This window comes from Perkinsus marinus (assembly GCF_000006405.1).
Source record: "Perkinsus marinus ATCC 50983 genomic scaffold scf_1104296941818, whole genome shotgun sequence".
NCBI classification, from domain to species: domain Eukaryota; phylum Perkinsozoa; order Perkinsida; family Perkinsidae; genus Perkinsus; species Perkinsus marinus.
The window spans coordinates 36534-63810 of record NW_003212352.1 but is presented as its reverse complement, the minus strand read 5'-3'; the positions used below and the strand labels follow the sequence as shown (position 1 = coordinate 63810).

The window sequence follows — 27277 nt, the reverse complement described above, 5'->3', positions numbered from 1 at the left end:
AACTTGGAGTTCCAGGGCACCTCAGCATAATATCGAGCGATAACGCTCCGGAGAGCATCCGCCAGGACTCGGTCTATCGGATGGCAACCACAACAGTCATACGACAAGTTTCCACCCCAAGAGAATATATCCGATTTGGAGAAAATACATGGATCCCCTTGGCCGGTCAGGCCGTTAATCAGAGCTTCGGATTGGTCGGCCACCAGTTTCAGTCGGGTTGACCGCATACAGGACACTTGTAGGTATTTCCCATCATCACTGTACCTTTGCGAGGTTCCCAGGATAGTCACAGAGTCTTGCCACCGGTAAAAATCCTGTGGTAATCCAACCTTTCGTAGGGCCTTTCTTGCCTCATTTTGTGCATCTGGAGTTGCCATCGCCTGGAATTTCTTCCTCTCGGCTGGAAATCCACATCGAGTAAGTACCCATAACAAGATACACCCCAACCAGGAACCATCGGGGCCAGAACATTGGAGATCATCCATAAACTCGCTGAGCAGAGCGATAAGATTTTCAGCTTTACAGATATCTCTCAAACAGGTTAATAACCACCCGAAGGAACCACCCAAATTGCCAGGACCAGAAGATATCCCGAAGGTACATCTATTCGAGGTGAATAGACGGGATCCTACCAAGAGAACGGCCAGAATACCAAACAGTCTGAGCCGATAGAACGCTCGGGATATATCCAGCACGCAGCAGAACGACGATCCATACAGTCTAGTGGTACAGATACATGTAGCTACCGTCAGTGAGGAGCTCGTAGCACGAGGTATGCGGCTGTTCGCTCGTCTCAAATCCACGACAAGCCTGTCACTCCGGTTCAACTTTCCCGGGACCAAAAAGACTACCGCCGGGTCCAAGAGCCGATACTTCTTCGCAAGTATTTTCAAGTCCGCTTCCGACCGCTGGATCCACCATTGACGAGATATGTATTCCTGCGCGAGCGTATCAAAACTCGATCGTTGGTCAGGCCTAAGTCTCTCGCATGCCCGGCGTGCAAAGTGACGAAGATTCGGCACGACCGCGACACTCTCTTCCGGTAGAAGACTCGGACACTTCAGTTCAAAAATGTGAGTTTGCTCAGGAATATCTTTAGGCTCTTCCTCGTCGATAGGTCTCAAACGGGCAAACCAACCAGGGCAGGCCCTCACCGGCTGCCATGATGCCACTGCCAAGGTGTCCATCAATTTGCGACCCAGTGGCGGCGCTTCCTTGAACTCGGGCGATACATATGAGCTCACATTCGGATCCGGAAGGGGTAGTAGCTCTGCAGGGTCTTTACACGTTTGATCAACCCCCAGCCCCGCTTCAGTGCGAGCTAGGACGATGGTGCAAACGTCATGATTCAAGTCGTCGACAGGAGCGTCGAAGTTAACAGGAGCGTCGAAGTTATCGATTGGGTAGACCAACTGGTTGTCCAGGAGCACGCGACCCTCCTTAGCGAGCACCACAACATTCTGCTCTCTCATGAATCTTCGTCCCCCGATAAGGACGAGAGAATCCCCACACTTCTTCGGGGTAGCCTTCAGCTCGATAACATGGAATTTACGACAGAAGGAGTCAGTCCACCCAGAGGACTTCTTCACTTGAAGACACAGCTTGACCTGGTGGGTCAATGTACGGACTGATAAATCAGCAAACCGCACTCTCACCGATGAAGGTTCGAAGGCAGGTAGTAGCGACGAACGCCAACGCGGGGTCAAAAGTATGAAGTCCAAGCCGGCCCCAGTATCAATCAGTAACCTGGCGTTTCGATAATGTTCATCCCCCGAGCTCGTTAACCGACATCGTAGAAAAAACGCCTCTGGCGCTGTCTCTTCGAAGGGCCTCTCTGGCAGCAAGTCGAGATCACAATCTAGCTGGATCTTCTCCACGGGAGACAGTTTACCGCCGTGCCTAGGGCTTATTGAAAAGGGGCGAAAGCTTCAGCTCTTATGTTACTACTCTTCAGACGTTGTAGCACACGATCTCGCTCGCCAGCGTTATCGACCTTCAGAGCTACGATACGGAAGATCGGGAACTTCCGACCTTTTGCCTTCAACGCAAAACTATCGTCCATCTCCGGCACTTTTTCTTTCAGCTGTTCCCCCCATAGGCTGTATACTTTGATCAGGGTGACCGGTGAGTGCTTCTCACACCATGACTTGACGGCACTCGTTCGGAGGGTGTCAGGACTCTGTGCCTCCTTCGGACGAGTATCGGAGTTCACTATCATCACCGGTTTCGCCGGGGCGTCTTCCACCACTAGAACCCTGTCAGATTGGGTATGCTTCATCAACTTCACGGCTGCTTCTTGTCGCTCGATCTTCGTGATAACTCCTAGAATGCTCGAGTTGTCTCCATCGAAGGGTAGCGAAAGAGCCCAATCGGCGCTGAATCCGTGAAATCCCAGGATATTGTGTACTTCGGTTATGACCAAAGAAGGACGATTGCCCGGCAGCTTCGCCACTAAAGCTTCGACGAAGGTCCGAAGCTCATACGGATTAGTAGCCCCGAAAATAGACATATGCATCGCAAAGATTCGCCGAGCATCCGTACATAGCTTGTCAACAGAGCTGTACTTGAGGTCAGTGATAGACTGTCGTAGCGCGATGATCAAGTTCTCCCGTTTAGCGAACGTCGTGAGCAGAACCGTCTTGATGGGAGCCCATTCATATCTCTGTTGATTTGCTGTGGCCACCGCTAGAGAGTACACATCATTGACAGGTTTGAGCGAAGTCAGGAGCTTATTCACGACGTTATACCTCATCGCCGGACCAGGTAAGAAGACCCCATTCTGGTACGCTCCTGCCCCAGCTTCGGATAAGATACACTCGCATGTCGACAAATGGCTTTGTAGATCAAATTTATCCGCTAAAGCTGGCAGCTCGACCTTGCCAATACTCTGCACAGTTATAGACGGAACAGTGCTCGAAGACCGCGCCGGAGCGAAACGAGCCCCTTCAGTACTTGGGGGTGGTGGCGGCGATGAAGAAGGGGGCGGAGGAGGGGCCATCCCTATACCCCGGGGAAAAGTAGGTCCTAAACCCGGTGGGGTCGACCCCAGGTGAGAATATTGCACTCCCGGGACAACGCTCGCTATCTGCGGAGCAAGAGGGAAAATACTGGGGTGTATCGATACAGTTGTCCCCCCAGGAGCTATGGTCTGCGACGGAGGAACGCCAGAGGGCGACGACGAGCTCGCTTGCTGAGGACCTTCCTGCCGGCTGACGGGAGATACCAATACATCTTGGGAAGCCTGCTGATTGAGGGCTTCCCCTTCCGGACTCGGTTCTCGGGGATTAACCGAACGGGGCGCCTCCGATACCAACCTCGAAGGAATTGCCATCCCCGTTCCAAACACCAGCAGATGCTCGTGGTTCTCCTCAACGTTCTCAAGGGCCTTCACGGCCAAGTTGGCGTCCTCCCATGTATTGCTCAAGGTCAAAAGCTTGCTGATCTCCTCGGGGGTGGAATCTCCTTCTTTAGCTTCGATTTGGCTTCTGAGCTCCTTGACCGCATTGAGCGCAGCGGTCCGCTTTCGCCGAAATGTGGTTAACTGCTGTTTAAGCTGACCGAGATCATCACTATTCGTCGCTTGAATAACCGAGTCATATACCGACGAATCATGGAAGTCCGTCTCAGAAGGTAACAGGGGATTAGTAGTAGATCTCCCAGGTGTCGCCATGATATAGATTGACGGACTGTGAACTCGGGTGTAGACAAGTGTGCGGAGTAACAACTGCAACAGATAAAAAGTAGCTCGACGCTATAAACTTCGGACAGACCGATCGATAGCGCAGTAAAGCTAAGACTCCGGCTTAAGGAAGAGCGATCGCGCAGGGCGAGACGAGACGTGAGGTGACGTGGCGTACTGGGTCGCCTCTTACGCACGCGCGCGCCTTGGAAAAGAGTATGTCCCGAAGGACGTATACGTATCACTTCAATCTTCAGTATTCATATCAATCTTTATTAGGTATTGGATCCCCCAGTAGCCATCATGTTAGCATTTAGGCACAGATGGGAATCATCGAACAATGGAGGTGTTCCCTTCTTCCCCTGTGAAGACCGTAAGATGAATCATACTGCCAAAGACAAGCTGCAACGTACATATGGACTCCTAAAGGGGTTCACGACTCCTCATAAGGAAAGAGGAATCATAAGCAGTTTAGATGACACGCATGTAATTGCCCGGAGCCACCGATAGCAACTGCGGTGGAAAAAGTAAAGACATACAACTGATAGCATTGTCGTGGTGACTCAACAAGATACTATTTATTGTCTCTCAGATCTAGGAGTGACAGACCTAATGGACTGGAGCTCGTGCGACACTGCGACACGTCAACGAAAAATTTCCAATAAATGTGTCGATATTCAGCGGAACGAAGCCAGCGGTTACCCTGCGTGCTGTCGCTGCCAGCGCCAGCAACCAGCACTGGCACCGTCTGCTTTGTCGACGAGAGCTATCACTACAGTGTAGGTTGCCGGAATGAGTAGAACATTTCTCCTGCTCTTATCGACTTTGACTTTTTCAGCCTTTAGGTGATATGAAGGTGTGGTGCATTCATTTTCTGGTAATATGAAGGACCATAGAACGCTGACGGTGCATCAGTGGTACACAGACGTATGGCTAAGGTAAGAATTACGAAGGAACGAAGGCATGTAAGACGGACTAACTGCATGAGGAGGAATCAACGTTATCTGGTCGGTGATCTAAGTTTGCAATTCTGGGCTGACTCTGACATCGATTTTAGCTTCTAATTGATTGTGCTCCCTGTATTTACCCCAGAATCCTCAGTAACGATCATTCCACAAACTGTTCATTTTGCAGCTCGATACGATTTCTGTACATAGGCAAGTAAACAATTTTTATCTCTCTTAAAGGGTGAAGAACTTCGATGAAAAAGGAGTCCTTTTTCACCGAAGTTTAATACAACTTCTGTCGGGGAGCGCACGTGGTGCTGTAAGACTACCTTATGGAACTTTAAGACTGTCAAAAAGTCAAAAAGTCAAAAAGTCCCGCGGGTCGATGGGCTTTTGGTCCTTCCGACTCACATCAGTGACTCATCGCACTGAAATCAGAGGGGTGGAACTGCCGACAGAACGTCTTTACATGACCATCATCGAATATTTTATTGTTTCTGTTTCGGAAATGTTGGTGTTGACTTTATATAGTGTATCAATGGCGGACTTGTTGCAGCGGAAGGGAGCTCCCTTGCGCCACGAAATTGGGTGTGTTAGATTTGGGCCTATTGTGAATTCCAAGATGCCCATCGAGAATGGTGAGTCCCCCATCAGCGAAGGGACTAGTGTGACTAATGATCAAACCGGTAACCTAGCGGCTGTCTTGTCTCTTGATAAGGAGAGTGATGAGCAAGGCCACGTTACTAAGGACCAGGGTAGGCTATGGAATGCGGTTCTCAACGAGAACACTCATCTATAGGAGCATCTACCTCACCAATGCGTAGGGCGATAGTAAGACTAGCAGACGACCCAAGCCTTAATACAATAAGCTTAGAAGCGGTATGTTGTACTATTGTGATGAGATAGTGTATATTGTATTCACTTAGGCTCTCTCACCGACTGTGGGATTTGGTGCTGCTGCTGCTACCACTACGTTTACTAGTAGCGCTACTTCCTCATCAAGTGCTACTACTACTAGTGACGACTGCAAGGTTGGTGTTGGTCTGTGGTCCATCTGTAGATGGCTGTTTGCTCAGTTGTTCGTGGGGGCATTGCCTTACTTCATGACTGAACAAGAGCTCTACCCGTTGTTTGCCAAATTTGGCACTATCATCGAGCTATCAGTAAGACGCTTGTCACAAGGCGTTTATGCATCGTAGTTTTATCAGATGGAAACACTTATAGTCGATAATGGAATATACTTACGAATGTATAATCACATCTTACGCAGGTGTCGATAAGGGGCGTATCATTGATAGCCCATCACTAAGTCGTGTCAGAGTTTCAGCCTGAAACACTACTCAGTTGACGTGAAACGCCAAATTCTGAAATACCATGGAGGAAAAATATGCTCCCTAAAAGAAGGCATATGATAATGCCCAGGTTACTATCTCCTTGTCCAGGTTCAACGTGACAAGTTAGGCCGCTCTAGAGGTTGTGCATGGCTCCGATACTCCAGTGTTACTGAGTGTGAGGCCTGTATACGTGGACTCCACAACCATTACTGGCTAGGCTCGATGAAGCGACCGTTGCAGGTTATAACACCTTATTCCAACTTAGTGAAGGACACCGCTGTGGCACAGGTTCAGTTCTCCTCCTCGTCTCGTAGTTCTCCTACGACTGTCTTTTGCGACGACCAACAACAACAGTACGACCGGAGTTATCATCCTGATGGCAAGAGCGATGATCTCGCTGTTCCTCCCAAGAAGCGGGTAAGTCGATCTGTAGTATAAGACTGGAGTCTGGTTCCAGGTGTTCGTTGGTGGCTTGCCTAAGGACGCTGATGAGCATGACTTGCTCTCAATGATACAGTACTACCAATATGTATATGTTATCGCCTATTGCTCGTGCATAGGTCAGTACAGGGCGAGGTAGTATGTGACGTCAAGGTCGTCAGAAAGAACGGCAACTCTGATGGAGCCGCCTTTGTCGAGTTCATCACCCCTGAGCAAGCCGTAATAGCTCGACGACGACAATCATCTCGCTTGCCAATCTCTTATTGCAGCGAGCGTTTATGGAGATGTACGGGAGCGGTCAGCAGGCTATTCTCCGCGGTCGGCCCATTGTTCTCAGACTCGACTGGCCGAAACCGCAGGGTAAGGCTACGGATTCGAATCTGGATAGAATCTGGGACTATGACCTCAGTTCCGCCTTCCCATTCCTCGTCGAAGTTCTGTTCGAATGTTGGACAAGATGGTGTTGCGCCAAGGGGGAACGAGGGACGATCAACTTCTGTGGATACCATCGGAGGGACAGCGGACAGTGCTGAAAGCGGCATCGCAAGTAACTGGGAGAATTATCAAGTCAAATTCTATTTGGAATTCACAGGTCCTATCGCTTCGACCTCGGCATCACAGCCCTCTAGACGAGACGGAAGCTCGTTGGCATCCCTCAGTGCTGCTGTTGCAGCGGCTACTGTAGCAGCAATGGGAAGCTCGGACAACATGAGCCAGGCGGTAGGGAGATCGACTCGACTTTGACAAGTATTTAGAAATGCTTGTTTTTGGAGTTGACCTAGACTCAGTAACTGAGAAACTGACTTGCACTCTGTATGTGGGTCGCGGCTCTCATGTCTAATGTTAAACATACAGGCTTATTTGTATTTTATCTACAGAGGGAACGCCTCTAGGAAGTTTCGAAAGTGTGGTATGTCATAGTGTAGATATTGGCTATGCTCAGAACCTGTCCTCGATTATTGCAGCTGCTACCGCGGCTGCCACGGCCGCTACTGCTAAGCAACATGCAGCCTCAGTAGGAACTGATCATACCTCAACAAGAGGCGCTGGCAAGGTCAGTGCAACCACTCTCGATCTCAGCGAGAAGTCTCTTATTCTCGGACACCTCGTCCTCAGGCTAACATGTCACCGATGGCCGGGGCTGCTGAGGCGGTGGCCGTCTCTCGGTCGGATTCTGGTTGCCCCAGTCATACAGGGGACAGTGCTGAGGTTTGCAGGCAGTACTGGTAATAGATCGACTTACCGTGGTAGGTTGATCGAATGGTGTCGGACAACGCTGGCTACCGGTCTCGACAAATCCCGTTCGATGATGGTACACCGGACATTTGCATATATATCTGTGAAGATGATTTTGTTCAGGTTGCGATGACACTCACTTCACGGGGATCGGCAGCGAACCGCAGTCGGGAAACGAGGACAGTAATATGCCTCTCTTTCGTCACTACGGGAAAGCTCCTGAAGGTCCATCACGGACCCTATTCATCTCGGGCTTGCCCATTAGCTTTTCCCTGGAGAATGTGGTCACCATGTTCAACGTATTCTGCCCAATGCGAGATGTGAGCCCGTTCTGGCAGCTTAGTAATGGTCAATTGCTGTAGTCAGGTTCAGCTAGTATCCTTTCCGCCTGGATGTGCCGTGGTCACGTTCGATTCAGAGCAAGATGCAGAACGAGCCCGCGTAACATGTGACAACTTCAACTTTGAGCGTACATCATGCCTCATTTGATCAGACTCACAGTCTGCTCACAGATACTGGCCGAAGCTTCTCTGTGAGGCCCATGATCGACAATCAGCAGGACCCCTATGAGATACTCGATAGGGGCTACTCAGCGATGCACTACATCTCTCGCAAGGTGCCCCTCCTGCCCACAAACGGTGACTGTACACTGTGTGTGTATCTTAGGAGTCCCCTGGCAATAGAAGGATGAGACCGAACGAGAAAGGGTTTCCCCTCTTCGTGTTCAGGGTAAGCTTGTGAGTTTATTCCGGGTCGTGATTTGAGTGAGTGATGGTTCAGCTCCCGTCCGCCACGGATGAATCTGAAATAGCTGAAGTCTTCTCGGAATTCGGTCAAGTCAGCTCGGTACACATCTTACCTTTCAGAAGGTAGCACATCAGTCGGATCTCGTGGCGCGTGACGGCAATGCCTCCCTTAGGCTGGCCATTGTGTCATTCAACACTCTTGAGGAAGCTGTCAATGCTATGACTGCTGTGAATCTGCGAATAGCTAGCAGTGACAATAGAGTAAGGTAGAGCTACTCTAAGTGCAGACCAGTGAACTCGTCTATTCCTAGGTCCCCGTCAACTGGCTCGCCTCTGGGGTACATCTTGAGTTGGAGCACGCTTACCATGATGAGTAACCGCGTTCCATCCTTGTGACTATATCACTGGCCTTTGCTGTTAGCCTGAGTACCGGCGAGGCTCATCACCAAGGGTGTCACCAAGAATCCTCATCCGACTACCGCACTGCATTCGCTTGTGGTCCATCATCATCATCTGGTCACCGGCAGCCATTTGGGCATTTGTAGACCGCCAGTTCTTATGATCATCCGACCAGATATTCGAGGACCGCGGATGCAGCAGGTGCTGCGGCTGGCAACCACGACTCCTAGAGCAGCTAGCCTTGTTGTAGATGTTGCATGATGTATTTCAATACCCGCTTATTGGTATTAGTAATATTACTTGATTATTGACATCAGCCGTCGAGAACGGTTATCTCTTTACTGCAGCTCTCATCAAGCGGCACCAACAGTCTGCACTTGTTACTGCAGGCTGAGGTTGCTCACAGTGCTGCCTTCTTTAGCTGTCATTCATATAGTATCAGTACTCTCGCGTACTGTGGTAACATTCTCCTACGTAAGTTATGAAGAAAAGAGCCAGAAGATGTCCAGTATTAGATTACTCGATGTTGAAACGTATTTCGTGACCGAGCTTACTCCAGGTCAGGAATTGGATATTATTATCATCATCGTCACTAGAAGCGTTCCACGTCGTACAACATAGTGTTCCAGTATACCAGAAATCATCGTTCGTTATCAATTATTATTATTATTATCATCATCATGATCATCGCGAATACTTGAAAATTCCCGCGTCGTTTTAGAAGAATATTTTTGCACATCGCACTGGTCGTTCGAACTACCATAGACGTTGGGAGGAGGGTGCGCATGGTATCGGAGCTCTACATATTCGGCAACTCCCTGCCATTCTAACTCTTCCGCTCAACGCAGTCTGTCTTGATGTTGTTGTCGCTGCTTTGTTGTCATCAAGTACGTGCTTCAGTCAGTGTTCTATGCGATTCAATGGAATTATAACGCCAATTTGTGACAATTGCTATCACTATTCAGTCCTTTCGAATCTGTCCTGTCAATTGCATCTGATACTTCATACTAATGCCTATCGAGCTGATCATTAATATTATCGTTGTAGTAGTAGTAGCAGTAGTAGCAAAAGCAGCAGCCTCGTGAACTCCTGCCCCCTGCCGATCGTGATCAAGTTATTAAAGACCCACTTAGAGAAAAGGCTCTAGTTATTGGTGCTTAACGACTCTAAATAATGTTGTGTCGACTTTGACCACCATTTTGCTGTTACAAATGGAATTGTGCCTGATGTTGTTGTTGCTCACAACAGCGGCCCATCCACTGCGTTGGTCGCTGCTCCTCATACAGTATCATGTCAATGCCTTACTTGTAGCTACTGCTACTGACATCATAACGGATGGTAGCTGTTGCCACCACGTTATGTGTCCGACTTAGAGCAGGTTGGCTGCTGCCCTATTCTGTCTAAGCTACCTGATGAGTTGTGTTTCATGTCGTCAATACGTAGCACAACTAGTACATTTAAACTGGGGATGAACACTCTCCTCGAAAAACTGAATCATTTCTAGGCCAATGTAAGGTTTCGCCAGAACTTCTCAATAATTTACCCACTCCGAGAAGGTCTCTCCATTTTCCACTGCCTATCTTCACTGGATCACCCAAAGTTTCTAAGAGACAGGTGAGCGTTTTGAAAACGTATCGACTTTCATCACCGTCCATACCTACCGAGTCCGGCGATGCGCGGTTTAATCTCTAAGGTAACTTTATGTACAGCAGTTTGGGTGAGATTATTAGAAAGTTGAATTCCACAATAGCTCAGAAGATGTCCACGCGCGCAACCTCGTCGATCTGAACTCTCGAGACAGACCGAAAATCCAGCTATTGAGTTGGCTGGATTATTGAGCTCGATAAAGTGAACTAACTCGATAAGAATGTAATGTTGGTTTGAGTCTCAAACTTTGAGTTAGCTCCAGGGCACAATCAAGCTCATAGCTCCGGCAATACTCGCCGAGCACACACGCCGGAACAGATTGTGACCAAAGGTGGACAAGTCCCAGCAAACATACACAAAATGTTGCGCGGAAGGTTTGGAAAACATTCGTATCCAATTTGCGATAACGCAACGCAATACTCCTCCCATCGGAACAATCCGAAGTAAAATCACCAAAAGGCATGATCCATCTTCACGAATAAGGGACAAATCTTGCAGAGTTCCAGCATTCTCACTGAGATGGTGGTTTAACTGGCGGCTTAAAACAGTATAAAACGGCTTCTCGTACAAGCCGAACGTCAGCGGGCTTGGCCAGCATAACCGAACCTGCTTCAACTTCAATACACCACTGATTGATTTTATGCCTGCTCACATGTATTGGGGACTATCGGCGGCGCTGAGTGTCTCGGACTTCTCCCTCTCCCCTTGGGGTCAAGACGAGGGTAAACCACCGCGATTATCGGAACCTGTTAGGATTTCTATTCATTTGGGGTAGTTGAAATATCTCTGCCTCACAGTTCTGTAGCGGTGAGTGCCACGGAATGCTTCTAGCAGTACTGTGGTCCTTGAGAATCCCGTGGTCTCTACGTCTAATATGAGCAAGTCGTATGTTTTGCGGCTGTGGTTGATCTCTTGTAGGAAGTCTGAGACGATAGACACGTGTGGACCCTCGCAAGACGTTTTCTCTGCTCACGCGTTGGTGATCGGCAAAGGCCAACCGCAACACCCTCGACATGGAGGATCGAATCTCTCAGTGTCTTGAGGAACCTCTCATCTGTCGTCAAGACTAGCACCATCCGGTTGGTGATGAGCTTGGTGAAACTTCTCTCCTGAGACAGCCAGATGCCAAGATCGACAGTTTAGAGACGAGGCCGCCTCGAATCAGAATGAGTTGGAGCAGTGAGCTGCTGAATCGTCACCTGCTCTCGAGCCGCCCTGTGACTCAGAAGAACCTCCTGCTTCTTCTTGGCCTTTGGATATCGAACACTCCGGCGAGGACTTACCCTAACCATTGTAGATCGTTCGACAGTTAATAAGGTATCTCACCGGTTCGTTTCGGGATATACACCTGGCTCGTCTGTCATAAACGTCCGCTCTCGGGCACTTTGAGCGACGCTGGTCTTCGAGTCATCCGTGATGGCCGGGAGTTTTGGTGGCCCGCTAGGTTTAGCAGACAGATCTGCCAATCTCACCTTAGGGACCTGTGAACCGCGCGATGACACCTGGGGGTCGCAACTCGGGACACTAACAACTGGTTTCACAGGAAGCCGACGCTCGTCTCCTTCAGTAGGTGTTCGCTCTTGGGAAGCCAGCGCGTCGGAGAAGTCGCTGGTCTCCTTTTTGCTCCCAGCATTTTCCTTAGGTCTGGAGAATCGCCTCTTTATAGCCAGTTTGTATGGCATCTTCCGGAAGAGTCTGATAGGAGTGTGAGCGACCAACACTAGTAGGCAGTGGAATGCTACTCTAGCGTCTTCTGCATCGCCGGACTAAGCTCTTGGTGCCGTCCTTTCCAATGCCCTGAAGGAAAGAAAATTGGAGGCTAACCAGTGATAAGAGTCTCCTATACATTCTAGGCAAACGAGCCTGTTCGCATTAAACCTTGGAATGTAGGGTCCGGACTTTCTAGACTCGGAGCTTGAGGACTCTACGAGAGCGGAGGACGTCAGTGGTCGAATAAATACATCTTTATGTTACCATATGGTTCACCATTCATCTCTGCTAATCGCCGACTGAATGAGAGCAATTTACGCACTAACGCTGGAGCGGACCAAGCTCACCGCTCCGCCCTGCGCTGTTCTCTTCGGAGCTTCAGAAAGTGGGTTCTCCTATCACGTGCTATCGAGAGACCTAGCGGAAAAGATCAAGCTGGACCCTAGCATAGACCTACGGCAAACAGCCATATTCCTGAGGCGCCTCTCCCGCTGTCTGTAGACCATGGTGAGCTCTTTCTCGAAGTCGGCCCGGCATTCCCGTGATACACGACCGAACTCAATCTGTGGCGAAAACGTCCGGGGAGTAGAAATCGTCAGCGCTTTTTACCATGGCAATTTTCCGCCATAGGGATACGTCCAACTCAAGTAGGATTGTGCTTTCACTGAGGGCATGTGGCCCATCGTCAGTGGCCCGCACTGTATAACTGCTACGAACATAGCCGCTCTCGTATGAACGTAGGATCTCCTGCAGAGATGAACTCGAGATCTTCCAGAAAACAGCTCTACTGACCACGAGATGATTTCCGATGGCATCTGGCTCGATTTGACAGAGGCATGGGCTCGGCACTGAATGGCCGAATACTCTCGTGAGGACTTCCCGACAAATCATATTGCCGGGAAGTAGGGTACCTGAGATTAACATACCTAATGAGTAGAGGGTCCCTTCGTAAATGAGGATTACCAACAACAATCTCACGCCTTCGCGGGCGACGCTTCCTTGCACAGCGCGCAGTATAGGCCGGACGATTCTCGAATGGCTGCGCTCTTGGAGTTTTGCATATCTGGACTGATCTCGCTGTCTCAATGATCTTGGCTGAAATTGAGCAATCAGCTATGGTGACAGGATGGGCCGCGTCACCATCATCAGTGCAGTCATCTACTTCCGGAAGTGGTATTTCGGTCATCAGGACCTCACAAGAACCACTCACGACGACGTAGACCTTGTCAACGCGACGGCCTCGTTTGACAATCATCTGGCCTCTGGGGACCTGAACGATATCGGTGACACAGTGGGTCGTCACCAACCCAATACCCCACCTCTCGGAAGGTCCCTAAACTCAAAATCTGAGCCCAGTACTCGACCCTGGGATCATCTTTATAGTGACTCGCAGACAGCATGTGTCGGTCATAGAGCATGGCGATGGCAGTCTCCTGCAGTATCTGCGAAAGGGAGGTCAGTCGATGGGCTCTCCGTCGGACCTGGGGGTACCCTGGCCTCCTCATCGTGGAGGATGCGAATGTAATCCTCTGTAGATAAGCACAGACAGAAGGTATAGGGATGGCTGCGGCTACACACCAGCTGATGGACCAATGTATGATCTGGGACCGCCAGCAATAGCACGCGATCTTGGGCCGACTAAACCCACCAGCAGGCATGTCCGCAGGGACGGTCCGGAGGCTCGCCCGTCTTGTATCTGTTATGATCTCTGGAGGTTTCCTCACTATATGGGCAAGGGAGAAGCAACTGTCACCGATCTGGTAGGTGGTCAACACCTACATGATGTCCATCCTACTAATGAGGAAATCGTCTCTGAGCTTACCTTGGTCAGTGACGGTAACTTTTTCCGTATAGGTGTCTTCTTAGTCCGTCGCGCCTTATATCTCACTTGTTTATGCAGTTCCCCCAACACGACCCACATGAACGGCCGGGGATCATACACGTCCACTGCGACTGTGCCGGCCGGGAAACTGGACGATGGCGTTGGTTGACTCTTTGCTAGAAGTAGTACCATAATAGCCGCAGACATGCAGCGAATTCGAGCATGCGGCTCTGGTCCAGAGCGGATATGGCCCTAGCTGAAGAGCTGAGTGGCCTTCGAGTTTGCGAAACGGTTCGACGCAGATATGTGATAACTGAGCTCACAGTCGAGGTATGTCCAGGCCCATGCCCCGTACCGCGATCAAGCTCTTTGGTGGTCCGCGGGATGGCGGGGTCTCTGGTGAGGACCGTTGCTACCTCTAATGGTATTGGCGAGTGTTCTCCTATAACCTGTACGATGGTGTTACCGTTTGGACGGCGGGTCCAAGAAGTAAGTGTTATATTCACCTGGGCAGCAAAGTCCTGTGCTTGCAGCAACTTCTTTAGGAACAAGTCGGCCATATCATAAATCTAGTCTAGACGAGCCTGGCTCCAATGGAATTGACAACACGAGACACACTTGCTCAGATGATGACAGTGAACCAACCAGGTTGAGGAACATCGACTTAGTAACACATAATTCACATACGCCTGCCTTCCTGTTGTAGCCAATGGGGGGGGTTTCAATGCATGGATATATCTCCGGGATTAGCTCTGCCGATTCAACCGTATTACGGACCTCGTAGGGGCATTGGTAGGGAGCTGCCCACGTGAGCGACCGGTTGAATCGCAAGGGTAGGGGTTATTCTCTGCGAGTCGGTCTCGTACTGCGTCCTCTATGAGCTCCATGGCAGACCCATCAGCTCCCAACTGCTCCTCGCGCTCAGTAGAGCTACCTCCATTAGATGTCGCATTTGAGAAACTAGAAGTCCTCCAATTTATCGAATGCGACCAAGCCTCGACGACTCGTGTCTGTTCTGATGAGAACCGACGCCCCCTCGAAGCCCTTCACAGTCTCGACCCGCTTAGCTCTGACGAGCCCCACCCTTACGACGACAGGAAAGAGAAAGGGAGGAAGGTACCCAGCAGCTCACTGTTACTACCCTCGATACGCCGAGTATTGACAGAACGCGAGCCAGCAGCGGCCAAAATAGATATGTAGGTTCAATCATGGACCGCAGGCTCGAGGGAGCCATCAGTCATATTGACGCTCTCTCTAGCATATCACCGCTACACATACTATCAAAATGCAACAAAAGGAATTGACAACTTCTATAAGATGAAATGGGAAAGTGAACGATGATACTAATACTCTCAACTTGCCGCCTCCACCTCCACTCAGAAATGCAGAAATGTTCACCATAATAACAACAGCAACCACTGCATGGAAGCTCTGGCTGCTGCTAGCTACTTCAGACTAGATTTTTTCACCGTCTTAAGACGACACCATTACTGGGTCTCGCTCAGGAGTGACCTCAGCATTCCTCGGAGCTCCTCACTCGAGGTTATCTATAAAAGGACCACGCCTCGAACCGGCGCTGAGCAGATGTCCTCTACCTGGTTGATCAACAAATCAGCTCTCGCTCTGTCCTCGACCACTTCATGCTCTACCAACGCCTCGACAAGCCTATCTCTGGCTATAGAGCTATCCTTAGTCCTATGGACCTGATCGGGTATTGGTCAGGAAATCCCATCACACTACTGTCCTGTGTACGACCATAAAATATATACAATCCGAATCGAGATCATCTTACCTCAGCCGCAGCATCATCATCCAGCATGTGCCCCTCGACAGATTCAGTAACCTGGAATTGCCATGAGAGCTGATCCACAAAACTCAGGCGGCCTACTTGGAACTGCTCAGAACGTGGAGTGCCAACGAACAAGATATCGTCCTCAATGTTGTCCATTTCTCCAAGGTCCATCCAGCTCTCCGAGGACGACTCCGACGCCGAAGAGTTGCCTGTCACCAGACCATGCTCCTTCGCCGCTTTCTACCACTACTACTGTCATCATCAGTGCTCACTACTGGAGGCTCCTCCATTTCTATTTCCTCGTCTATCTCTGACTCCATAGCAGAGCGGTTGTCATGAGTACTATCCACAGCCCTACAGCCCAACGAATATTCTAATAACCCCGACACTCTGGAAGCTTGACTTACCCAGCTGGTTCAGGCTCCGAAGGGATCAATACAATTGGCCCGAACGTTGGTTCACTGCAAGCCTCCGGTTCTTCAGCCATGGCCTCAGTAGGAACTGCAACTGTCGGAGCCCCCTCGGGCGGCTGACACCTTGCCGCCCAGATCTCCGGGTTCTTGCGTATATCGATGGTCTCCTGAGGGCTCAGCTTGCGGAAAGAGTCCTTGGGATGCTCATGAGACTTGGACGGGCTTGTGAATCCGTAACACTTCTCACAGAGGTCGTAGTCTGGACAGATCGTACACTTGTACCTGGTGAATTAACCATCTCATACGCAGTTCAGGGGTATGCCCACCTCGGACCAACAATAGGTAGCTTCCCACAGAGATCGCATTCAATGCCCCAGTTGATTCCAGCATCCACAGTGGAGTTGTCCCCTTTCACTACAGGGGCACTTGGCTGCTGGGTCAACGCCGCAGTGGCGGCAGTACAAGCCTGAGCCACTTTAGCAGCCATAGAGGGACCATCTCCTATAGTGGGACCATCTACAAAGATGTCCATAGAACCCCAAGGGCCAGCGAAGGCGCAATGCTGCATATCAGCCCACTGGACGCTCTCATCTCGAGTAGCCTGGCGCTCTGGTAGGGTCCCAACAGACTTGGTCGGAGGCGTAACAAGGGCATCCCCAACAGACTTTTCCTCAAGTGGATAAGTCGGCGTCATAGTATCCTTATCGGAGCCACTGTTGGTCGCGGTGAACTGTGTCGAGGCACAGCAGCCCACAGGCCTTCTTGGGTACTTGTAGCACGTAAAGCCATGGAAAGGGTTGTGGCCCAATGTAAGTCTCTTGTCGAAACACTTCGAACAAAAGTCAAAGTCTTCACAGTAGTTGCACTTATACCTGAAAAACAGTCCTATGCAGTTCTCACTTGAGCACTCCTGCTTACCTATCACCAATCAGAGGGTCCATCTCGCATCCATCGCATATGAACCCATAGTGGACCACTGGCTTAGCCTGCATACCCTCGAGGCCGCCCTTAGTGACCGGCTCGCAGTGATTTCTCAAACGCCAGCCGATTCTCTGTTCGACCCGTCTAGAAGTCTCCTCCATAACATGTGGCGGTCTGGGCAAAGGTGTGGCCAGAGAGCGACGCCCATGAGAGCGCTCGATGGTCAGCTTGAGAACCGGTAGTTCTTCAGCGTCCTTATTAGCATTGCGTTCCTCTAGCAGCATAATGCAGTCGGGGAAGGTCCTCTCATTCAGCGTGCAACGGTCACCAGCTTCGTCGTAGTAGTAGACTCCAAAGTCTTCTGTCTTGGCCAGCTCTGGCCAGGCCTCTCTAATGTACCTGGTATAATGGAAATGATGTGAGGGTAGATACATGTTGTGATTACTCCAAGATGTGGGTGAATCTTTTGCAGTATTGTGGCTCCGGCCTCACCCGGACGCACTCTCCTCTATAGTCGAGTTTAAGGACGAATCTTAGACTCATAGCAACTCTACAGCAATAATGCAACTGATAGGAAAATGCCAGTCCATAGGAGTCTACACTGTAAACCTCAGTGAGTGACCACACTAGGGTAACTGATTTCACCCCGGACTTCACAAGCTCATGTGGCTAATAGTGCACTTTCTGTGAGCAGAGAAAACTGTTGGATGAGAAAGTCCTATTTCGATCATTGGATTACGCCACTTTTGTACCAATCCACTTTTGAACCAGATCAAGTAGCGCTCGCCCCTATTTTGAAAACTTCCCTTTGGGAAGCGCTTCGCTCCGCGAACCACTTCTGTGCTAAAATCGTTCCTTTTGTGGAAAATTTGACCCAGTTGATTGACCTTGTAACACTGTCAAACCACTTCTGAACCAAATGAAATAGCGCTCGCCTTAGACCAAAAATAGCAAATAGTTGATCGAATAGCTCTCCGTCACGGTCGAAAACAAAGCAGAGCTCCTGACTCAAGGAAGTACTATTCCTGATGACATTGTGGATATGTGGATGGCTATGCTCTGTCGGCAGGGTGGGGTTACAGCTGCTCGAGGCGTATTGGTGGGAAAAACTCACTTCGGCTTCTCGCGGGTCCCTGATAGCATCCTGAAAGGCCGTGAGCTCTATCTTCAACCCGTTCTGGATCCCACATGTGGGCACTATGCCGCATCTGCCGTTGTGGATGGTCAGGTGAATTTCATGGACAGTATGAATATGTCGGTCCCGTCTTCGGGTTTTTTGTACAAGCCCTACGCCAGCTGTATGGTTCAAAACGTGTACTTAATGCTTCGGTCCAACAGCAGAGTTACGGGAGTAATTTATGCGGAGTTCTTGTTATTGCTAGACTTACTGTGGTTGTTTTTAACCGCCAGCGGTTTCGTCTTTCGGTGTTCGATGAAGCTAGTACGAGATACCATTGGGCTACATGCATTACTAGGAAAGAACTTAGCAGGTTTCCGGAAATCTTTCCCGCGCTAGCTAGCATGTTATTCTCACCTGAAGGGGAATTCAATACCTGAGTTTAAAGCTTTTATGAGAGTTCTCAGAGTGTAGTTGTCAATTAAATATTCCACAAATATTTCCTTAATATCGGACGACGAAGATAAGCGTTCATTGATCACCCAAGTTGGGTGACCCAACTAGCTATGTCTGCATCCTCATCAGAACTCTTGCCGCTATGTATCAAAACCACAGTCACTAGTGAACATAATGCCTAATCTATTGATGATTTCCGAAACCATACCTTTGACTACGTTACTTGACGTACGAAGTATAACCACTAGCGGCTAGTAAACCTCAACACAGTGTACTAACTTAAGCTGTAGCCTAAGTCCCAGGCCAGTAAGAATCAGAAGCTTAACTCACTCCTGTCCTTAGTCTAACCTTTAAGAGCACTGGGCAAGTGCCCGAGTAAGGCCTCAGCACGCATGCAGAAATACGTGACGCCACCGGTGTCACGGCGCACAATACAATAACAGTAATAACAGAGTAATACAGTCAAGTACAAACACCGGGAAACCGTATAATGGTTCATGAGTCTCCGTACACTGCGCTGGAGCGCACAACGGTCTGTAATAATTACGACATAATTTAGGAGTCTACACTTGTAGACTTAGTCTACAAGTGTAGGGTGTCATTCCTTGTAGTCTACAAGGAATGACTCATTCCTCATTCCGAATGAGGTTATACGTTGAGACTTGTTAAATTGCGACATGTATACTCTTCGTTAGACGCAGGACGTCCTCGGCTCTCCTCGCAGTGAGGGCTTCACTCACAGTAGCGGAAGGCAGGTCGTTTTAAGACGTGTGAAAAAACCCAAGTCGTAAAATTTAACCCGTGCAAAAGCATCCCAAAAATTTAGTGCAGAAGTGGAAGTAAAGTTTTACCCGGTGTCAAAAATTTCTTTATCGGAAAAAATAAAGTGAGTAAAAACGTGCAGAATTTGGTACAACAGTGGATATTTTACCCACTAAAAAACTTAATCGTTTGCGTGCGAAAAAGTCCAGATCCGGTATAAATCGCTCACCTATCATCGTTTAGTACGAAAGTGGTTTAGTACAGAAGTGGAGACACGGATCGTGGGAGGTCACCTTTCGTGCAACATGCCGGTATTTCCACAGTTTCACGCTTCCGTTGTGTATACCGCTCGCCTTGGAAATGCTCGAGAATACTATGTAGGGACTGTGAGAATCGAATATTGCGTTGTATTACGTCGGCCTAAGCCTTGAGGCTGATCCGCAGTGATGGGTCCCTAGGAATGGCTTCAACTGAGGATTAGAAACTTTTTAAATTTCATGTCGAGTTCACCGCAGACGAATCATCCATCGTAATTCGCGCTCGCCCTGGACCACAATGAGAACACGAATACTCCACATCTGAACGAGTTGTCATCTCTGTGAGGAGTCAAGTGAGTGAGATCGGTTATATGTGCGTTCCAAGTTACTGGTAGTAGCTCGAAACTTTCGTGTGTTTATCAGACTCGTCCAAGTCTGTGAACTCTCTACTCATGGCAGTGAATCTCCCAACTGCTTCGACGTAGTTTTTAGAGGACTTGGTCACCAACATGCCCAATAGGCCTATTCAGCTTGACTCTATACCAATCGAGAGGGCTGCTCCTTTTCACCTAAAGTGTCTGGCCAGCACACTGCACTCCCCGGCATGCAGTCTCAAGGCTTCCAAGGGGCACCCTTCTCTATGTGTAGCCTATAGTGGCCAGGAGCAACAGCCGATCCTCACAGAGAAGGTCGCCGTACGAGGTAATTGCGTCAAACGCCTCTGTTGGTACCAATGGGGGTACTTCAGGGATGATAGTAGGAGTTCGTAGGGGACCCAAACTGGTCGAGGTGTCCATTGACGATGGTAGCGGGGAGTTACTCAGTTGTGTTCTTTGGGAGTCCTCAGCCGAGGCTTGGAGGCAACTCCCTGACGAGGCCACGGAGCTCCTATGTGGGTTCAATCCTTGTCACTGTCACTGTGTGAGCTGGTATTAGGTAGAGTTGTGGGGGTGAAGGGACATTTGAGGACATTTCGGAACAAACTGCAGATCAGGATCACCTCACTAGAGGGTATATACGACTATCTGCCGGACCAAGAGGCTCAGTGGTGGCTTGATGTGGTGGAGGAGTGGGACCTTGTCCAGACTAGAATCTTCGGTATGCTATTGTGTGCACAGTGACAATGACAACCCGTGGCTCGTTTCCATCCAATGAGATAGTCCCAGTAAAGTGTCCTTGTGAAACTAGAGCTCCATTCGTCCTACGTTTCCATGCCCAGTATGGACCATGTGGACGACACAGCCGTATAGTGGCCTTTTCAGAGCACTGCAATTGCCCTCGACCAGCAGAGGTCATCCAGCTAGGCCCAATCAGCTGCCAGCGGTATACTCTATGCCCATGCCGATGCCACCGGAGGCCCGACTTCCCCTGTTATGTATCGGGCTGTGCCAGGAGGCTCCCACCAGCGTTTGCCTCGGCTGTTGCCGCCTATAGGACGGTCATTCGCGTAGATCTCCACTACAGTACTACTCTTTGAAAAGTCGTCTTCAGGTGCTGATCGATTGGCGGCGTCACAAGGGTACTATCCCTTCCTCCAGCGAGATAAGGGAATTCAGGCGAGCCTTCGAGGCTAACTATACGCGATACCACGTGCCTTTTGATGAGAATGGGACCTCGATACGGCTATCGGGGAAATGTGTATCGAAGTAATATCACTACTCTAATTTCCACCTACTACTATTCGGATCGCCTCCATGCAATTGGAATGACAACTGGACACGGAAAATATCCGTATTATGTATAGAGATCGGAAAGGAGAGCTGAGAAAGGTATCAACAACAAAAATACAGTTGAGCTAGATGGTGGGACAGCCAACTGTGTAGAGTATTATTTTGCAACGAACATCTCAATTGGGGTGCTTTAATGCACTTGGAATAACCATTTGAGAATAGATGATACCCGTAGTATGTAAGGAGATAGGAGAAAATGACCGAAAATGGGTCAACCGAAAATCATAGCTGAGCTCGATAGTGGTGGGACCACCATTGAGTAATTCTACGGGAGTGCTTCCATGCAAGCGCTTCGTGTGAGTTGAAATTGACCAACCGCGACTACGGTGGTGTTCATCATCAGGTGTGTAGCCGCGATGGCCATTGAGGAGTTGGTCACTAGTGGGGAGCTCTCTCGGGATGAGGACGGCACTCTGAAGGCCCACGACCTCCGCAGGGAGGCATTGGATAGTGTTCGCCATTGGGTCGCCTCTGCTGATGACACTCAGCCCCAGAAGGTCCCATTTGGTGAAGTAATATCGGAACTAGGCTGTGTATGGGAGGACCTTAGCTCTGACTGGTTTATGGGCTTCTTGCATGCTGTTTGTGAAGGGGAGGTTGGCCTGTCTCCCGATGGTACCATCTTTCGACGAGAACAAGAGCCATTTTATTAACCCCAAGCGTGTTGGGTTGTCAAAGGGTCGGGTCTATGCGAGAAACCAGTGCCAGAATTTGAGATCGATTTATTAATGAAAAAATGGTAATATTTTATTAGTGATGAAATACTAGGTAGGAATAGATCAACATGATGCCGGTGGTTGGGCAGAAAAATTCCCAAGTCCTCACTGTATGTGTTTGCAGCAGGGTCTGCCGTCTCCAGGGTTGGAATTTATGTGCGCTTTCCTCAGCTGGGCTCAGCAATTTACATGAAAATTCGGGTAGAAGTGTACAGCAACTGATGAGAATTCCCCAAAGTTCTGCAGAATGTTCATATTGCCACCAACACATGTATTTGACCATGTGCATATTTTCTCACACAGGGAACATGGAATGGTGTACACCCTGTCAACCGTCACCGGTGAAAAATTATAAAAACATGTTCACTGCTCATCTCTGTGATTGGCTCGTTCTTGGGTTTCGGTGGTAGTGAGTCGGGGTCTCTGTATTAGTCAGCTCTATACGGTATATGGTCAACACCAATGCAGTGGTGGAGGCAGCAGCCAGGGTGGCAGTGGAGGAGGAGATTGCGCGATGGGGCACTAGCGATCGGTATATGTATCATATGACGTATTTGGGCAGTCGTATAGAAGGCGGAGCGAAGCAGGAATTGTTTAGTGTTAAATTCAGCACTCCGACCAAATCTCAGCCGATACCACTTGTGGTCGTTGACGTGTAAGCTGAAGACCCGATGCCGTTTCAACCGCGATGGACACTGCTGGTTTTGAGATCTCTTTTGGCGTTTGAGGCAATTTGTAGACATTTAGAAACATGTACGTGAGAGCTGAGTATGGCGGTTGGCAACAGTGTCGTAGTCTATAGTGGGAATTCAACTGACTGAAGTTTGCATGGCTCTTTGATTCGCACTGTAGTTCGCACCACTCGTTGTCAATTTAGGTACTTCTATGTAGTGATGGAAGAACTGGGTGAGGTCGGTGGAGTGTTTTACCACTTCGAACATGATGATCTCGTCCTGAGCCGAGACACCCCAACACCAGTGGACAACCTCAAGCGCCTCGACAGTGCCATCCGGGCTAAAACGTAGGGGTTGGGTTGGTCCTCTCTTCGTACCTGTATGGGTTGGTCGTAGGCTCACTCGATCCTTCTTGGACATTCGAACGCCCTTTGAGCTCACTAGAGTCACCAACGACGGCGATGGTCTTCCCGATGAGCCTACGGTGCAGGAGGCATCTAAGGAGACCGCAATCGAGACCTCCTCTGTTACTAGCAGCTCCTCTCAGTCTTCCTGGGGTAGTAGGCCTTGGTGAGTGCTCTGGCTTAATATGCCTGCTCGGTCAGGACTCGACGTGGACACCAGCAATACAGTAACGGAGCTTTCTATAATGACCAGGTGAGATTTCACGACCCTTTTAGTGAAGGCCACATGGTTAGCTATATGTGTTGGTGACAATGAGGAAAATTTCTCGTCGTTTTTTACACCCAGCCGAATTTCTATGGCCAGCTGAGGAAAGCGAAGATATATTCCTGCTCCAACACTGGGTCTAGGTTGGGCGAACAGGTACCCAGAGTCGCCCAAGCTGGCAGCCGCGGGCAACCTTCATGAACTATTCCAGCACATGTTCGAAGCCGTAGATGAGGACAGCATTGGCTCATTAACCCACAGAGAGGTCCAACAGTAGGGAGCTTCCAGAAGTGTCACTAAATTCAGCAGGTAGCCGATATACTGGAGGCTACTCTGGGTCCAATGGAAGGGTTGAAACGGTGGGATGTGAAGACCTTATTGGCAGCAGCGGAGGAGGGTGAAGATGGTAGTAGTAGGAGTACTGTTGCAAGCATAGCTTGGCTCCTATTCGGGGTTGTATGCTTCCTAGGTAGAGTGTCTTACCAAGGCCTGGTCGACAACGTCACTACACTCGTGAGCAGCATCAAGAAAAGAAGAGAGGAGATAGCAGAGCGGGAAGGATGCTCTACAGGTTGGTCTCTGGTGGTAGACTCTACATAAGGACCAATAGCAGATACTCTCGAGGAGGACGGGCCAGAGCTTGATGAGAATGACCAGTTGGCGATGGGGACTTTCCGAGACATGTGAGCTTACCGTGTGCGGCTGTTTCTTATCATCATCACCATCATCGTTTCGAATTCCCACGAGCCGGTCGTAGGGAGTAACGACTCGTTATTTCCTAGCAAGTTCTGACTTGGTGTATTTCTCGTATCATCGTTTTTCCTATGCATTTAGCAGTGGCTCTTCGACAGGTTCGAACTGGTTGAGCAGTGTTTCGGTACTGAAATAGAGACTACGGCTGCCCGGCTGCTGGACATGTGCACAGAGTATGTGACTGCGAAGAATGCTTCGATTGAAGAGAAAAACAAAAGTTAGTTTTGGCACTGGTCAACTCTTTTCACGGTGGGACAGGTGAGAAGCCGGACCTAAGGAGGAAGGGGAAAGAAGCCACTGAGGAGAAGCCGCCACCTCAACAGCAGCAGCTCACTTTGATGGTCCATAGGTGGCCATAGTTGTGTCTATTGCCGGTCGGTCATGTTCGGTTGCCTAGGAGTGAGCTCGGTGGTCTCCTGAGGAGTAGCGAGGGCCGGGATAGGATATCACCACAGGAAGCGGTACTGTTGATGCAAGTAAGCTCGACATGGTGGTGGCTACCAGGCTGGATGTCCTGGCGGTAGATGATCGACGAGGACGAATCTGGTATGATGAATTTGTCGATTATGAGGAAGCATCCCACGAAGAATGGCAACCAGGCAGCAGCCAGTCAGACCAACGTCGTGCAGAAACTCATGCTTAATGTAAGCTCGTTGTTGGTGGACGGACCGGCTAGGGGGAGGGGCTATGGTCAGGTACCAGATGTTATGATATCGGACTTGCACTGGAGGCTGCTGGTCATACGATCTGAGTGCCTACTAAATGCCTCTGTCGAGAAGGACCCCGCTGCGATCTATCGGCATCTCGTGGATGTCCTCAAGGCTGGAGGGCCCACTTGGGAGAGGGCCAGTACGAATGCTACGGGTGAGCTGATGTATGTCATTGATATCAGGTGTTGATCTACCACGTAGCGCCCCTCTATGGCAACTACGAGGAGTGCTACTCTCTGCTAGGGCTCTAGCGTTGCCCAGGATTGCCATCAGGATCCTCCTAATGTCCCTCAAGACCAACCTTCATGGGCTTGTGGTCAGCACTGTGCTTGGTGGGGCCTCATTATGACGGTCGATGGTCTTAGGAAATCACAGACTTCCTTACCAACACGGTTTCCCTCGTCTCGTGGTTGTTCGATACGGCCCCTGGGGGCGCCTTCTTTGTAGAAGCCGCTAAAGTGTCTCGTCTTCTCGAGGACGCCAAGGCTAATGCTGAGGCTAATGAGTTGAACATGCTCATGCAGGTTGGTGTACCCTCGGCTGGCCCAGATGGTCGAACATGGGTTGTTGTTTGTAGTCAGCAGTGGCAGCTAATGAGACTAAGGATGACGATGAGGAGCAACAAGGACCCCAAGGGGCGGTGGACAAGGACACTTGCGAGAAGCAATTGGTATCTTCTTCAAAGTGCGTTTGCGTGCTACTTGGTGGTGGTGTGGTCGTCAGGTCCAGTTGGTCACTTCTTACATCTGGAATGACCATGGACGAGGCCCTGTCGATGTATGGCATTTCCAGAGAGCTGTCATGAGGCACACGGACAGTGCTGGAGGGCTCTCGATAGCAGAGCTGAGGGGTAGGGTTCGATGGAAGATTACTGAATATTTGCTGGTCCTTAGGGATGCTGGCGGAGGTCCCATTCGACCTACAAACGAACAAAACGTTGATACCACCAGTGGACCACATCCGAGCCTGGGTACCACTCCACTATCAGATGAAGGAAACGGGCCTCTACTATCAAGCTTTCCTACAGGGTATGCACGCTCTCCATACCCAGATTAGTTTCCTCGTCGTAGGTGAGCTTTTCCCATACATACCCAAGGTGGACATCGGCCCCTTGAATCAAGCTTATCCACTCTTTCCATTGGAGTCCTCGGCGGCCTCGTAGACACCAGCACTCGTTATGTGTATATAGATCATTGTTTTAGGCGACGGTCAAGTCGTCTGAATAGCTCCCTCCGCCTAAAACGACGTACTAGTGGTAGAACCTCAGGCCATGGTGAGTGAATTTCATACTACAACATGATCTCATGCCACGGTGTAGCACCGAGCCGTCCAAGCTTCCTGGCATCAACGGCCCTGCATAGGATGAGGAAGGCGTCATTGCTATCTGTGGGTCTATACGCTACTCCGTTACTACTACTACTACTACTACTACTACTACTACTACTACTACTACTACTACTGTGCTCTTTACACAGGGTGGCAGTCGAGGCCCGTCGGCGGTAACAGAAACGGCCCCATCTGAGGGAGTGAGGGTGAAGGAGGAACAGCAGGAGTTGGTGAGGAAAAGAAGAGAGGCCAGAAGGGCCAAGCGAGAGCAGGCTCTGGCCGAGGAGGGCACTCAAATTGGTGCTGTTGAAGCTACATGATATGGTGTTGCTCGTTGTTGCTCTAAGGTGTTGAGCGGTGTTGTGTTATAGTCAATGTGAAGGTGGCCTGTCTAATTTTAGTCTCCGTTTTTGTCATTCCCGCGCTGTATTCATCTCGGTGTGGTCCCCAAGTAGCCCAGTCGGCGGCCGACTCGCCCTCTGACAGTAACCAGGATGCATCAGTGGTTAGCAACAGTCGACAGTACCCGTATTGGGAGCCTTTGACCAACTGTGTTGGAGAGACCCCAAGGGTCCGCAGTGGTCACACGGCGTGCATCTACCGATCGAGGTAGGCAAAGTCTGATGGTCCCGCTTGAAGTTAGCTGGCCAGGTTCCTCTATATTTTCGGTGGCTTCGATGGCCAGCAGTGCTTCGACGACCTCTACCAGCTGGACCTGCACAGCCTGGCCTGGTCCAAGATCGAGGGCCATGGCGACAAGCCCAGCGGACGGGCCTCCCACACTGCGGCCTCAGATGAATTGGCGGGGTCCATGTTTGTCTTTGGTGGTAGCGGCTCCCACTTTGGGTACACCAACAAGTGTGACCTGTACGAGTTCGCCTATGATACGAGCACATGGTCACTACTCTGCGAAGTTGGTATATCGACGGTCGCTTCCTCCCTGCGGCCCACCTCTGCCACCGATGAAGGCCGTGTTAGTGTCCCTGTCAGGGAAGCTGCTGAATCAGAGCCTCCACAAGT

The 27277-nt window shown here is 50.0% G+C and overlaps 4 protein-coding genes across 4 annotated transcripts in view; 2 read left to right on the top strand and 2 right to left on the bottom strand.

The window, feature by feature from the left end:
* Window positions 1-1906: 1906 nt before the first annotated feature.
* Pmar_PMAR010502 (hypothetical protein) lies at window positions 1907-2752 on the bottom strand (the record flags this gene model as incomplete). Its single annotated transcript, XM_002781564.1, has 1 exon — window positions 1907-2752. One exon carries the CDS (start codon window positions 2750-2752, stop codon window positions 1907-1909), a length of 846 nt encoding a protein of 281 aa, XP_002781610.1.
* Window positions 2753-5248: 2496 nt separating this feature from the next.
* Pmar_PMAR010501 (RNA-binding protein, putative) lies at window positions 5249-10187 on the top strand (the record flags this gene model as incomplete). Its single annotated transcript, XM_002781563.1, has 19 exons — window positions 5249-5381; window positions 5426-5457; window positions 5553-5657; window positions 5703-5789; window positions 6069-6377; window positions 6418-6476; window positions 6521-6620; window positions 6671-6761; window positions 7328-7416; window positions 7653-7713; window positions 7761-7820; window positions 7863-7957; window positions 8004-8085; window positions 8150-8253; window positions 8304-8366; window positions 8418-8506; window positions 8557-8644; window positions 8695-8756; window positions 8805-10187. The coding sequence occupies 19 exons, from the start codon at window positions 5249-5251 to the stop codon at window positions 8926-8928; spliced, it is 1833 nt and encodes a 610-aa protein (XP_002781609.1). The 3' UTR covers window positions 8929-10187.
* Window positions 10188-15163: 4976 nt separating this feature from the next.
* Pmar_PMAR010500 (hypothetical protein) lies at window positions 15164-17521 on the bottom strand (the record flags this gene model as incomplete). Its single annotated transcript, XM_002781562.1, has 9 exons — window positions 15164-15215; window positions 15453-15508; window positions 15557-15664; window positions 15754-15804; window positions 15850-15962; window positions 16007-16107; window positions 16161-16448; window positions 16493-17038; window positions 17085-17521. The coding sequence occupies 9 exons, from the start codon at window positions 17519-17521 to the stop codon at window positions 15164-15166; spliced, it is 1752 nt and encodes a 583-aa protein (XP_002781608.1).
* Window positions 17522-20188: 2667 nt separating this feature from the next.
* Window positions 20189-27277, top strand: part of Pmar_PMAR010499 (kelch repeat protein, putative) — a gene marked incomplete at both ends in the record, with an annotated part of 8475 nt that continues 1386 nt past the window's right edge. The window contains 24 exons of the mRNA XM_002781561.1: window positions 20189-20381; window positions 20428-20571; window positions 20616-20796; window positions 21218-21325; window positions 21753-21921; window positions 23037-23146; window positions 23196-23356; window positions 23405-23456; window positions 23625-23733; window positions 23778-23874; window positions 23938-24039; window positions 24082-24151; window positions 24320-24438; window positions 24480-24570; window positions 24619-24697; window positions 24746-24865; window positions 24917-25085; window positions 25114-25247; window positions 25297-25455; window positions 25509-25601; window positions 25655-25781; window positions 25825-25997; window positions 26781-26866; window positions 26909-27275. Of these exons, the coding sequence (XP_002781607.1) occupies window positions 20189-20381; window positions 20428-20571; window positions 20616-20796; window positions 21218-21325; window positions 21753-21921; window positions 23037-23146; window positions 23196-23356; window positions 23405-23456; window positions 23625-23733; window positions 23778-23874; window positions 23938-24039; window positions 24082-24151; window positions 24320-24438; window positions 24480-24570; window positions 24619-24697; window positions 24746-24865; window positions 24917-25085; window positions 25114-25247; window positions 25297-25455; window positions 25509-25601; window positions 25655-25781; window positions 25825-25997; window positions 26781-26866; window positions 26909-27275 (3213 nt within the window). The remainder of the gene's footprint in view (window positions 20382-20427; window positions 20572-20615; window positions 20797-21217; window positions 21326-21752; window positions 21922-23036; window positions 23147-23195; window positions 23357-23404; window positions 23457-23624; window positions 23734-23777; window positions 23875-23937; window positions 24040-24081; window positions 24152-24319; window positions 24439-24479; window positions 24571-24618; window positions 24698-24745; window positions 24866-24916; window positions 25086-25113; window positions 25248-25296; window positions 25456-25508; window positions 25602-25654; window positions 25782-25824; window positions 25998-26780; window positions 26867-26908; window positions 27276-27277) is intronic.